Source organism: Neoarius graeffei, chromosome 1, assembly GCF_027579695.1.
Source record: "Neoarius graeffei isolate fNeoGra1 chromosome 1, fNeoGra1.pri, whole genome shotgun sequence".
NCBI classification, from domain to species: Eukaryota; Metazoa; Chordata; class Actinopteri; order Siluriformes; family Ariidae; genus Neoarius; species Neoarius graeffei.
Window position 1 is genome coordinate 33,619,611 of NC_083569.1, and position 13,556 is coordinate 33,633,166.

The 13,556-nt window shown below is 45.8% G+C and overlaps 1 protein-coding gene across 1 annotated transcript in view; it reads right to left on the bottom strand.

Annotated features, from left to right (window-relative positions):
• tnr (tenascin R (restrictin, janusin)) overlaps positions 1-13,556 on the bottom strand; it is a 169,635-nt gene that overhangs the window by 147,980 nt on the left and 8,099 nt on the right. The window contains exon 2 of the mRNA XM_060918788.1: positions 5,660-6,136. Within this exon, the coding sequence (XP_060774771.1) occupies positions 5,660-6,136 (477 nt within the window). The remainder of the gene's footprint in view (positions 1-5,659; positions 6,137-13,556) is intronic.

The window sequence follows — 13,556 nt, forward strand, 5'->3', positions numbered from 1 at the left end:
TTGAGTTGCTGTGGTTTATATAATCTATCCATCCATCCCATCCATTATCTGTAGCCACTTATCCTGTCCTACAGGATCGCAGGCAAGCTGGAGCCTATCCCAGCTTACTATGGGCGAGAGGCAGGGTACAACCTGGACAAGTTGCCAGGTCATCGCAGGGCTGACACATAGACACAGACAACCATTCATACTCACATTCATATCTACGGTCAATTTAGAGCCACCAATTAACCTAACCTTCATGCCTTTGGACTGTGGGGGAAACCGGAGCACCCGGAGGAAACCCGGGTTTACATAATCTATTGTGTGTTTATTAGGAGGGCATAAGAAGGAAAAACAAGGAAGCTTTTGATTCTCCAGGATTAAATTGGCTGTTCTAATGAGCTATAGTAAGTATAAAACCTCTTAATGTATATCCACATAAGCAACAATTATCATTTGTAATTTGATTGTAGTGTTCTGTAAATAAATCCATAATACATTAAAGTGATGATATCACCATCTGAAACAAACATGAAACATGGGGGAGAAACATAATATATTTGTTTTGGGTTCATTTACACTAGCTGTTCAGTGTGATGCATTTTAATAAAGACACCAGCCTGAGACCCTATAACAGCATGGATATGTCTAAACTGATATTTTTAGAAAACTTTTTCATCAGTTTTTGTCACAAACTTTTGTGTCTAAGATTTTTAACAGACTACACTTTCAAAAAGTAGTTGGGGAGCATGAACATGTCCCCAGCCTACACATGACAGAAAGTACTGGGTGTGATAAAGGAAATTTTATTCTTTAAACTTGTTTAAAAACTTCACTGTTTACACTTGAAATGTACAGTTATGTGAAAAAATAAGTACATCCCATGGAAACTGTAGACTTTTCACAACATATTTAAACAAGCAAACATTTCACTCTCTTTGATACGGTACAATGCCTACAGATAAAGGTGATATACTCCAACAAATAACACATAAAATTGACATTTTGCAGTCATATTCATAATTTGAGTTTTAAAACAATCAGTACAAACAAAAACAAACAAAAAGTAAGTACACCCCTACATTTATCACACTTTCAAGTCCATAAAATTAGACTCTGGTGTTCCAGATTAGCTGCCATTAATTAGAACCTCCTGCAGGTGGAGGTGCAGGTCGAACTGGTTTTATTTATACTTGACATTTCGGGTCTGGTGTTCTCTTTGCTATGGAAGTATGTTGTTTCATCATGCCAAGGTCTAAAGAGCTCTCTAAAGACATCAGAGAAAAAAGGTTGTGGATGCGTATGAATCTGGCAAAGGGGTTGAAAAAGATCTCTAAATTATTAGAAATAAATCATTCCACTGTAAGGAAAATCATCTACACGTGGCATAGAATTCAAACAACTGCTAATGTGTCTGGGACTGGCCACCCCAGCAAATTTACCCCAAAAGCCGACCATTTGATGCTAAAAGAAGCTTCCAATAACCCTAAAATTTCATCACTGGATCTGCAGGGAACTCTTGCAGCTGTTGGTATGAAAGTGCATACATCTACAATCAGAAAGAAACTGGACAAATTTGACCTGGGTGGGAGGCATGCCAGGAAAAAGCCTTTGCTGTCCAAAAGGGACATTAGAGCAAGACTGCAGTTTGCCAATGAACACATAGGCAAAGATCAGGCCTTTTGGAATAATGTGTTCTGGACAGACGAATCAAATGTGTGGCGCAGACCAAAGACAGCTTTTCAGGAGAACCTCAAACCAACTGTGAAGCATGGTGGTGGAAATGTTATAGTTTGGGGTTGCTTCGCTGCCTCAGGGACTGGGAAGCTTGCATTCATTGATTCAGCTATTAATTCTGAATCACATCAAAGAGTGCTTGAAGATAATGCGAGGCCATCTGTTCAAAAGTTGAAGTTCAACCAGAGGTAGATCCTTCAACAAGATAATGATCCTAAGCACACTGGCAAATCCACCAAGGAGTGGCTCAAAAAGAAGAAATGGAGGGTTAAGGAATGACCTCATCAAAGCCCAGATTTGAACCCCATTGAAATGTTGTGAGGAGATTTGAAAAGGGCAGTACATGCAAGAAAACCCTTAAACATCTTGCAACTGAAATAATTTTGCATGGAACAGTGGTCAAAAATTTCAGCAAGCCAATGTCTGAGACTGCTGGACAATTATGCAAAATAGTTATTTATGTTAAAGGGGGCAATACTAGCTTCCAAAGCCAAGGGTGTACTTCCTTCTTCCACAGAAGAATATTACATCTACTGATATTTTTTATTGAAAGATTGAAAGAGCTAATTTTCCTTGTTGTTTTGCTCAAGTATATCACCTTTATCTACTGTATAGGCACTGTATCAAAAAGGTGAAATGTTTGCTTGTTTCAATACATTCAGAAAAGCCTACAATTTCCACAGGATGTGCTTATTTTTTCACCTGACTGTTTTTGAAACAATATTACTCTGAAACCCTTGATTAAACCCTCATCACATCATTTCCATCTAAGCAGTACACAACACCCCTCCAACCACTCTGCCTTTCCCTTGAAGGAAAAAGTTTAAGTTCCCATGTTTATGGAGGCTGCTACTTCTTGTATGTTATAGGATTTTGTGACTACACTTGACATTTGCCTTTAATGTTGTAGACAAGATCACGAAAAGGTGTACTCCAAAATGGTGCTCTAATTACCTTTGGGCGATATTATTCGTAAACATTGTATTAGTTTCCACTGTTATGCTGATGACACACAGTTGTATGTCTCTGCAAAACCTGATGAGAGACACCAGCTTAATAAAATTGAGGAATGTGTTAAGGACATTAGACACTGGATGCTTATAAATTTCCTTCTGCTTAACTCTGACAAGACTGAAGTACTTGTGCTAGGACCACATACAGCTAGAAGTAAGTTTTCTGATTACACAGTAACTCTGGATGGCCTTTCTGTTTCTTCACGTGCAGCAGTAAAAGACCTCGGAGTGATTATTGACCCCAGTCTTTCATTCGAAACTCACATTGATAACATCACCCGGATAGCTTTCTTTCATCTCAGAAATATTGCAAAGATAAGAAATTTAATGTCATTGCATGATGCAGAAAAACTAGTCCATGCTTTCGTTACCTCCAGGTTGGATTATTGTAATGCCTTACTGTCTGGATGTTCCAATAAGTGCATAAACAAGCTCCAGTTAGTTCAAAATGCCGCAGCAAGAGTCCTTACTAGAACTAGAAAATATGACCACATCACGCCTGTCTTATCCACACTGCATTGGCTCCCAATCAAATTTCGTATTGATTATAAAATACTACTATTGACCTTTAAAGCACTAAATGGTCTCGCACCACAGTACCTGAGTGAACTTCTGCTCCTCTATGACCCGCCACGCCTACTTAGATCAAAAGGTGCAGGCTATCTGCTGGTACCTCGTATAGTGAAGGCTACATCAGGGGGCAGAGCCTTTTCTTACAAAGCCCCACAGTTATGGAACAGCCTTCCAAGTAATGTTCGGGAATCAGACACAGTCTCAGCATTTAAGTCTAGGCTGAAAACATATCTGTTTAGTCAAGCCTTTTGTTAATGGTGTTTATGAGGTAAAGGAGTAGATCTGGAGGGTCCTCAGACATAGAGTGTTTTGGTAAACTGGGATGTATGGATGCTGTCAGTCCCCACTCGCTTGCTCACTCGAGTTTGTTGACGGTGCAGTGGCTGGCTGCTTTATGTCCCGGGGCTCCCTCATGCCTGTGTTACCTTCTGGCTCTCTCCTTTTAGTTATGCTGTCATAGTTAGTTGCCGGAGTCCCTGCTTGTACTCGGTGCAATATGTATACTGTTCCTACTTATTCAGATGACATTGGGCATACCTAACCACCTGTGTTTTCTTTCTCTTCCCCCCCCCCCCCAAATCTGTCCCTCTGAGTTACATGGAGTCAACAGGAAATCTTTTGGTGGAGACGGTGGGGACCTCGACTGGCTATCGTAGCCTGCAGGGAATCGGCCGTCAGACGTTCTGTCGCATGTCCCAGACCCGGTGAAATGTAACTGAATTGTCTTGGCCAGGCCTAAGGGTCCCATCTGCATCTCATCATTGCTGAGGAGTGTGCTCCCATCACCCAATCAAGCATCCAGCCAGAGCAGGTCATGATATATTTTTTACCATATTAACATGCCATTGTGCGTCATGCCTGATGTAAAGACTCTCGTCTCTGTGAGCCTACCACACAGATTTAATACTTGTCATTTTTAGGGCATACCTAACAACGTGTTTTCTTTCTCTCCCCCCCCATCTGTCCCTCTGAGTTACATGTTGATCCTGGGATTGAGATGCTGGCCTCTTCTGCCCCTCGGACCTGCTTGATCCATCCTGGTGCCCTGTGTCTGGTCGGAGTTTTATCGCCCCACTCCTGTGAAGGACGGCCCCATGAGGACAGTTGAGGGTTATACCTGTTAAAACTGTTAATATTATAGTCAGGCTGTCTGTTGTTGCCCAAATGAGGATGGGTTCCCTTTTGAGTCTGGTTCCTCTCGAGGTTTCTTCCTCATGTCGTCTGAGGGAGTTTTTCCTTGCCACCGTCGCCACAGGCTTGCTCATTGGGGATAGATAGATTAGGGAAAAAATTAGCTCATGTTTTAAGTCGTTCAAATTCTGTAAAGCTGCTTTGCGACAATGTTTATTGTTAAAAGCGCTGTACAAATAAACTTGATTTGATTTGATTTGATAATTAAACAATATCACACAAGCAAGAATGCAGTTATACTGAACATTGGTATGCCTGTAGCTAATCACAGTTCTATTAATATTCAGTATATGCACATGATTGCGAGTGTAATATTGCTCTTATGCAACAGTTCTATGAACAAGAAATATATATCAATCGACATTTTGGGCACATTATGGCCAAATGTTCTGTTCATTTTTGCCCCGTTAGCCGAAATCGATCCCGAAGAAGCCACACACACTTTATCACACATCAGCTAACTGGCTAGCTACCTCACACTGATTTGTACATTTCTGCTAAATATACACTAAAGTTAGTGTCCCTTCTTCCTTTATCTGTTCATCTAATGAGCTTTCAAATTTTAAGCTAAAAGTATTCTTTGCCATGTTCGCCGATAACATACTATACCGAACACTAGTGTAGCTGCCATTTTGATCTAGGAAGTGGAAATTTACTTGGTGAGCACAGATGAGTTTTATACAACTATAAAAAAGTTGTATAAAAAGTCAATAGTAAGTTGTTTCAGATATACAGTGTTTAAATATGATTGTGTTTCTTGATTCTTTGGTGATTTTATTGGAACATGTCCTTTGTGTTTGCTAAATTTAAGCCTTTCAGTGAGGATTATGAGCTCTTCTATATACACATAGAAATGAAAGCCACCAATAAACAATCACTCACTGGACAATTTGCACTTGAGTGAACTCAATAGTTTCTGTACTGATTACCAATGTTCCTAGGGTAATCGATGAGACAAAATATTTGGATAGGTAGGCTTTTTGAGATTCCAATTTATGTTCCCAAAAATAACTAAGCAATGGATTTAAAACCAACATACTATTATTATGAAGTTGAATGATGTTTGTTTATATATATATATATATACTCAGGAACACACATCTCTTAAGAATGATCATATTCTGATTGATCTCAATGTAGGAAGCTTGGTAAACAGCACTCACCTGATGCACATTCATCTCCCATGTAGCCCGCCTGGCACACACAGAATCCATCCTTACATTCTCCCTTATGGCTGCAGTTGTTAGCGCAGGAGATACGTGAGCAATCTTCACCTAAGAATCCCAGCCTGCACTGGCAAGTTCCATTGACACAGAACCCCTGTTCAGAACAGTCATTCAGACATCTGTTCATGGAGCAATCATCTCCGGAGTAGGCCTCCTCACACACACATTCTCCATCAATACATACACCTTGGCCTGAGCAGTCACCAGGGCATCTAGGCTCTGAGCAGTTTTCTCCACTGAAGTCAGTGTCACACACACACACGCCTTCTACACACACACCCTGGCCAGAGCAGTTCCCCAGACATTGTGGCTCTGAGCAGTTCTTCCCCATCCAGCCTTCATCACACACACAGCCACAAACATCCATGTTGAAGGTGCCATGACCACTGCAGTGAGGGCCAAAATCCAGCCGGCCTAGGGAGAAAATATGGAGCGACATGTTAGATACCATCATCAAAACACTAACTGAAGGAATATGTTTCAAAAGAATGCTGTTCATTCCTCCAGTACAGCTCCAGAGACATAATGTCACCTCATTTATATCCCAGGAAAACAGGACATGACATTTATTTGAAATGGTCTTTGTCCATAATTTTGCCACATACAGAATATTATTTAAAAAGTAGATGTAATGCGAATTATTTTATGTTAGAGCATTACAGACAACACTTTATTATAACTTTAATTAATGCAGTATATATTAATATTTTTTTTTTTTGCAATTCACAAATTTTTATGAATAACACTTGTAAATGTAGTTGTTCATATTTTCTTTAAGGGCAGAATGGATGCCACCCCACAGCTTCTGGGTCCCTGGTTTGAACCTGAACTTGAGTTACTATCTGTGTGGAGTTTATGTTCTCCTTGTGTCTGCATGGGTTTCCTCTGGGTTCACTGATTTCCTCCCACCTTCCAAAAACATGCCTCTAGGTGAACTGGCAACTCTAAATTGTCCTGAGCTATCAATAAATGTGTGAATATGTGTAGATGGTCACTGTGAAGGGCTAGCCTCCTATCCAGGGTGTATTTCTACCTATGACCGGATGTTTTCCTGTTTCCTTACAGGTACAATAAATCAATGAGACAAATTTATTACAGAGTTAAACCTTATCATGGGTCTAATTGGTACTGTATATACGATGACTTTTTTAAATGGCTAAAAGTAATTAGATCATGTTTTTGTAATGTTAAACAATTGTTAACAAAACATCTGAGCTAAAAATCTTGTTAACAAATATATCTACAGCTGGTCAGTTACAAAATGTGCTTTATATGTGATTCATTGGTAAATATTTACAACACACAATTACAAATCATCAGTGAATCCAAATTAGCCCCAGCCAAACCTGATTCAACAACCTATATAAAAAATGCCTACATTTTCTAAACAGCTGTTTTCCCTCTCTCTAATCACCCAATTAGTTGTCATCAAACTATATTCCTTTCCCTGTTTTTCCCTCTCTAAAATCACCAACTGTATTATCACCCAGGTATAACCATCTGCTCAATAATCACAACTTTGTAATCACCCATAATCCCTCACTGTATTAAGATGCTCTTTTAAATAATTTTGGCATCATTTTCAACTTTTGACTTTGATTTTTAAGTTACTTTTATAACTCTTTTAACAATAGTCAAAAAACTACTCTAGATATAGATGTGCATTAGTAATGTACAAGCCAGAAGCAACAGTGGTGAAAAAAAAATCTTATTGAAACTCCAAGCTGATAAGAAACTGCCAAGCTCAAAAGGGAAACCATTCTCTTCTGAGTGTAATAGGATGCCTTTAGAACCCTGGGGAGTTAGGGAAGATAATTTAGGGACAGCAGTAGCTGGCATTCTATCTGTTTCTACTACCGGTCTGCAGAACAAGAAAATGCAGTGGTGTGTAGACACAGCATGTGTGGATGGCAGGAATTTGTTTGAGAGCCAGAACTCAGTAGTTGAGGGAAGATTAGTCACCATGTAGCCATGCTGTAATCAAGCCTCTAGTCATGTGCTTGTAGATGCAAGGTACAAACCTTAGGCAGGGTTTATGAAATATTGGTCAGCATGGAATTCAGCACATGTATTAAGATGCTCTTAATACATGTGCTTTACACTTGATACACTGCTGGTTTGGTTGTAATCAAAATTAGTTGAAGGATTGTCTTCAAGTGCAGTATCGACTTCCTGTTTTCTCCCATCTTAAGAGTTTGATGAGGGTAACAGGCCATTTTGTTTTATTTTTTTTGTTTATCTTTTTGTTGTTTGTTTGTTTGTTTGTTTGTTTTTTCTTTTTGGTTGGTATTTATCTAAATTGGCATGGTGCAATATTGTTGAATGGCACTGTACACTTCTTAAGCTATAGCTTAATTACCTGGGAGTTGTAGGCTCCAAATAGATTTAGAGACCCTAGCTTGTCTGCACGTAGTATAACACTGGTTGCAATGTTGATTCACCTATTATTTCCTGTGTGTAGTGTGCCTGATTTATGACTCTTAACATGTGCAGTGGTCTCTTGCCCTATGAAATCTTATTTGTTTTCTACTGTGTGTGTGTGTGTGTGTGTGTGTTGGATCTTAAAGTATATTAGTAGCCTTTTAAATTCTCTCCGGTACGTCTCTGCCCATTACATCAAGTGATTGCACTGATATAATCTTATTGCACACTTTTAAAATAGTTGTGTGGCAGCGGGGGCGTGGTCAAGCGCCGGTCTGTGACAGGAGGGCGGAGTCAGGGAAGGTAAGTGGCAGAATCACTACACCTGTCGTTAATTAATGTTTGTGTGTCTTCCCAGTGACCGCGCCCTATTTAAGGAGAGAGAGCGAGAGCAGAGGGAGCTCTCTCCACACCTAGACGGCTGATGTGTGTGCGTGTGTCTGAGTATGTGTGTGTGTGAGAGTACAGAGATACGCTGAAAAGCTGAATAAAGCGAGTTTTGTGAACTCAGTTCTGTCCTGCCGTCCTTCTGTGCTCCACCCACTTACACGAACTGTCACAGTGGTGCTGAAACCCGGGAATGAGCACAGAAGAGAACAGCTCCATGGAGTCCTCCACCTTCGCCAACCTGATCCACGCCCTCACCACGGCCCAACAGAGCCAGCACCAGGCGCTGCTCGCCCTCCGAAAGGAGCAAGAACAACGGTTCGAGGCCCTGGTGCTGGTGCAACAGGAAGATCGTTGGGCGTTCCGGCACCTCCTCGCATCGGCGGGGTCCACCATCTCCACCGCCGCGGGCCCTTCCCCCCTCACCCTCACGAAGATGGGCCTGCAGGACGACCCCGAGGCATTCCTCATGCTCTTTGAGCAGGTAGCGGAGACCTCGGGGTGGCCGGTGGAACAGCGCGCGGCGCGTCTCCTCCCCCTGCTAATGGGAGAGGCGCAGCTGGCCGTGCTACAGCTCCCCGCCGACCACCGGCTGGCCTACGTGGACCTTCGCCGGGCTGTCCTCCAGCGGGTGAGACGCACCCCGGAGCAACAGCGTCAGTGTTTCCACGCTCTGCGCTTGGAGGAAGTCGGCCGGCCGTTCGCGTTTGGCCAGCAACTCCGGGACGCCTGCTGGCAGTGGTTGAGGGCCGACAGCTGCGACGCCGAGGGACTCATCGACCAGGTGGTACTGGAGCAGTTCGTCACGCGTCTACCAGCGGGAACCACAGAGTGGGTCCAGTGCCACCGCCCGGCATCGCTGGATCAGGCAATCGAGCTGGCGGAGGACCATCTGGCGGCTGTCCCGACGGCAGGACAGCAGACAACCTCTTCTCTTCTCTCCTCTCTCTCTCTCTTTCTCCCCTCCTCCTGTGTCTCCTCCTCGCCCTATTCCCCCACCGTGGAGGCGGGGGCCGGCGCCACCTCAGCTGGCCCGCCGCACCCGCGGTGCCCTCCCGTGTCTCCCTTCTGTGTCCGTCTCTCTCCCCCCTCAGGTGAGTGAGCCCCAGAGCACTAGTGCAGAGACGAAGCCCGGGCCGGTTCGCTGGTGCAGCGGGGAGCTGGGCCACCTCCAACAGCAGTGCTCGGTAATGGAGGTGGGCGCGGTGGTTCGGATCCCCGACGCACCAGGAGCCGCCCTCGATCAGGCCGGAGCATATCGCATACCGGTGAGTATCAGGTGTTGGTGGATTCGGGCTGTAATCAGACCTCAATCCACCAAAGCCTGGTGCAGGACGAGGCATTGGGGGGAGCACAATTGGTGAAGGTGTTGTGTGTGTGCACGGGGATGTTCACAACTACCCTCTAGTGTCGGTCAACATTTTTTTTCGAGGGGAAAAATTTATAGTGAAGGCGGCGGTTAATCCTCGCCTTACCCACTCTCTAATTTTGGGGACTGATTGGCCGGGATTTCGGGATTTAATAACACATTTAGTGAAGAGTGGGTCCTGTCATTTAACAGGGGGAGGTCCCGGTGTCGCATTGGCGGGAGCAGCTGTCACAGAGCCGTCTACGTCATCTCCGCGTCAGAGTGAGGAGCCGCCGGCCCCTCCTCTCTCTGTTGGGGAATCCCTCGCAGATTTCCCATTAGAGCAGTTGCGAGACGAGACTCTGCAGCATGCGTTTGACCAAGTGAGAGTAATTGATGGTCAAACGCTCCCGCCAAACGCCACCCCGTCCTTCCCCTACTTCACGATTATGAAGGATAGATTATACCGAGTGACGCAGGACACTCAAACTAAAGAGCGAGTCACGCAGCTTTTAATTCCGAAGAGCCGCCGGGAATTGGTATTCCAGGCGGCTCACTTTAATCCCATGGCTGGACACTTAGGGCAGGATAAAACACTAGCCCGAATAATGGCCCGGTTCTATTGGCCAGGGATTCGCGGCGATGTCCGGAGGTGGTGTACGGCGTGCTGTGAATGCCAGTTAGTAAATCCAGCGGCCATTCCAAAAGCGCCTTTGCGCCCTCTACCGTTAATCGAGACCCCGTTCGAAAGAATTGGGATGGATCTCGTCGGGCCATTAGATCGGTCAACATGAGGGTACCGCTTTATATTAGTTCTAGTGGACTATGCAACGCGATACCCGGAAGCAGTGCCTCTTTGTAATATCTCAGCACGCAGTATTGCGGAGGCACTCTTCCGCGTTATCTCCCGAGTTGGAATCCTGAAAGAGATTCTGACTGACCAAGGCACCTCGTTTATGTCACGTACACTGAACGAACTGTATGGGTTGTTGGGTATTAAGCCAATCCGCACCAGTGTGTATCACCCACAAATGGACGGTTTAGTTGAATGGTTCAATCGCACCCTCAAGAACATAATTAAAAAATTCGTAAGTGAGGATGCACATAATTGGGATAGATGGCTCGAACCCTTGCTCTTTGCAGTGCGAGAGGTCCCCCAAGCCTCCACGGGGTTCTCCCCATTTGAATTGTTATATGGGCGTAAGCCGTGCGGCATCCTAGATGTGCTGCGGGAAAATTGGGAGGAGGGACCTTCACCAAGTAAAAACGAAATCCAATATGTTATTAACCTGCGCACAAAACTCCACACACTCACGCACCTAATTCAGGAGAATTTGCGGCAGGCCCAAGAACGACAGACCCCCCTGTATGACAAGGGTACGCGCCTTAGGGAGTTCGCACCGGGAGAGAAAGTACTCGTACTGTTGCCCACATCGAGCTCCAAATTAGTCGCCAAGTGGCAAGGACCCTTTGAGGTCACACGGCGAGTCAGGGACGTTGACTATGAGGTGAGGCGAATGGATAGGGGCGGGGTGCTACAGATTTACCACCTCAACCTGCTCAAACTCTGGAACGAGGAGGTCCCCGTGGCGTTGGTGTCGGTGGTTCCGGAGAAGGCGGAGCTGGGGCCGCAGGTGCAAAAGGGAACATTGGCATCGCGTACCTCTCCAGTCCCCTGTGGAGACCACCTCTCCCTGACCCAACTCACGGAGGTTGCCCAGTTGCAGACCGAGTTTTCGGACGTGTTCTCGCCCCTGCCTGGCCGCACCAACCTCATAGAGCACCACATTGAGACGCCCCCGGGGGTGGTAGTGCATAGCCGCCCTTACAGGTTACCTGAGCACAAGAAAAAAGTGGTTCGGGAAGAACTCGAGGCCATGCTTGAAATGGGCATCGTCAAGGAGTCCCACAGTGACTGGAGCAGCCCGGTGGTCTTGGTACCCAAGGCCGACAGGCCGGTCCAGTTCTGTGTCGACTATAGAAAAGTTAACTCGGTGTCTAAATTCGATGCGTACCCAATGCCTCATATTGCTGAGTTGCTTGATTGGCTAGGCACGGCTCGTTTTTACTCGACACTGGATTTAACAAAGGGTTATTGGCAGATCCCTTTGACTCCATTATCCCGGGAAAAGACGGCCTTTTCCACACCGTTCGGCTTACACCAATTCGTCACACTTCCTTTTGGGCTGTTTGGGGCGCCCGCTACGCTTCAGCAGCTGATGGACAGGGTCCTCCGCCCCCACACCACCTATGCGGCTGCATACCTTGACGATATCATTATTTATAGTAATGACTGGCAGCGGCACTTACAACACCTGAGGGCGGTCCTTAAGTCGCTGAGGCGAGCGGGTCTCACAGCCAACCCAAAGAAGTGTGTGATTGGGCGGGTGGAAGTATGGTATCTGGGCTTCCACTTGGGCAACGGGCAGGTGCGTCCCCAAATTAACAAGACAGCAGCAATTGCGGCCTGCCCAAGACCAAAAAGGGGGTGAGACAGTTCCTGGGGCTGGCTGGCTACTATTGTAGGTTTATACCTAATTATTCGGACATCACCAGCCCGCTGACTGATCTCACTAAAAAGGGGGCACCAGATCCGGTCCAGTGGACGGAGCAATGCCAGCGGGCTTTCTCTGAGGTAAAGGCTGCACTGTTCGAGGGGCCACTATTACACTCCCCTGACTTTTCTCTCCCTTTTATGTTATAGACGGATGCATCGGACAGAGGGCTGGGGGCCGTGTTGTCCCAGGAGGTGGAGGGGGAGGATCGTCCCATGCTGTACATCAGCAGAAAGCTGTCGGTACGCGAGGGGCGCTACAGCACGATAGAAAAGGAGTGCCTCGCGATCAAGTGGGCGGTCCTCACCCTCCACTACTACCTGCTGGGGCGCCCTTTCACCCTCTGTTCGGACCACGCGCCCCTCCAGTGGCTCCACCACATGAAGGATGCCAACGCGTGGATCACCCGTTGGTATCTGGCACACCAACCCTTTAATTTCAAGGTGATCCACAGGCCGGGGGCGCAGATGGTTGTGGCGGACTTTCTCTCCCGTTGGGGGGGGGGGGGGGAGTCGGCTGCAGGCCGGACGGCTTGCCTGGCCTGAGTCAGGCGGTGGGGGTATGTGGCAGCGGGGGCGTGGTCAAGCGCCGGTCTGTGACAGGAGGGCAGAGTCAGGGAAGGTAAGTGGCAGAATCACTACACCTGTCGTTAATTAATGTTTGTGTGTCTTCCCAGTGACCACGCCCTATTTAAGGAGAGAGAGCGAGAGCAGAGGGAGCTCTCTCCACACCTAGATGGCTGATGTGTGTGCGTGTCTGAGTGTGTGTGTGAGAGTACAGAGCTACGCTGAAAAGCTGAATAAAGCGAGTTTTGTGAACTCAGTTCTGTCCTGCCATCCTTCTGTGCTCCACCCACTTACACGAACTGTCACAAGTTGCTATGTAGCTTTATGCTTGCCCACTTGCACAGCATTCATTTCTTCCAAACAAACAAAAAAAAAACCTGGAATATTGATTAATTTGACCACAATACATGGTTCCACTGTGTGATGGTCCATCCCAAATGCCTCTGAGCCCAGAGCAGAAGTCGAAAGTACTTCTGGACACAGTTAACAAAAATTAAACGCTGTTGTCGCTGCCACCTGTCAAACTGTTGCTGTTTTTCCATCATGGCCTAAAGCCA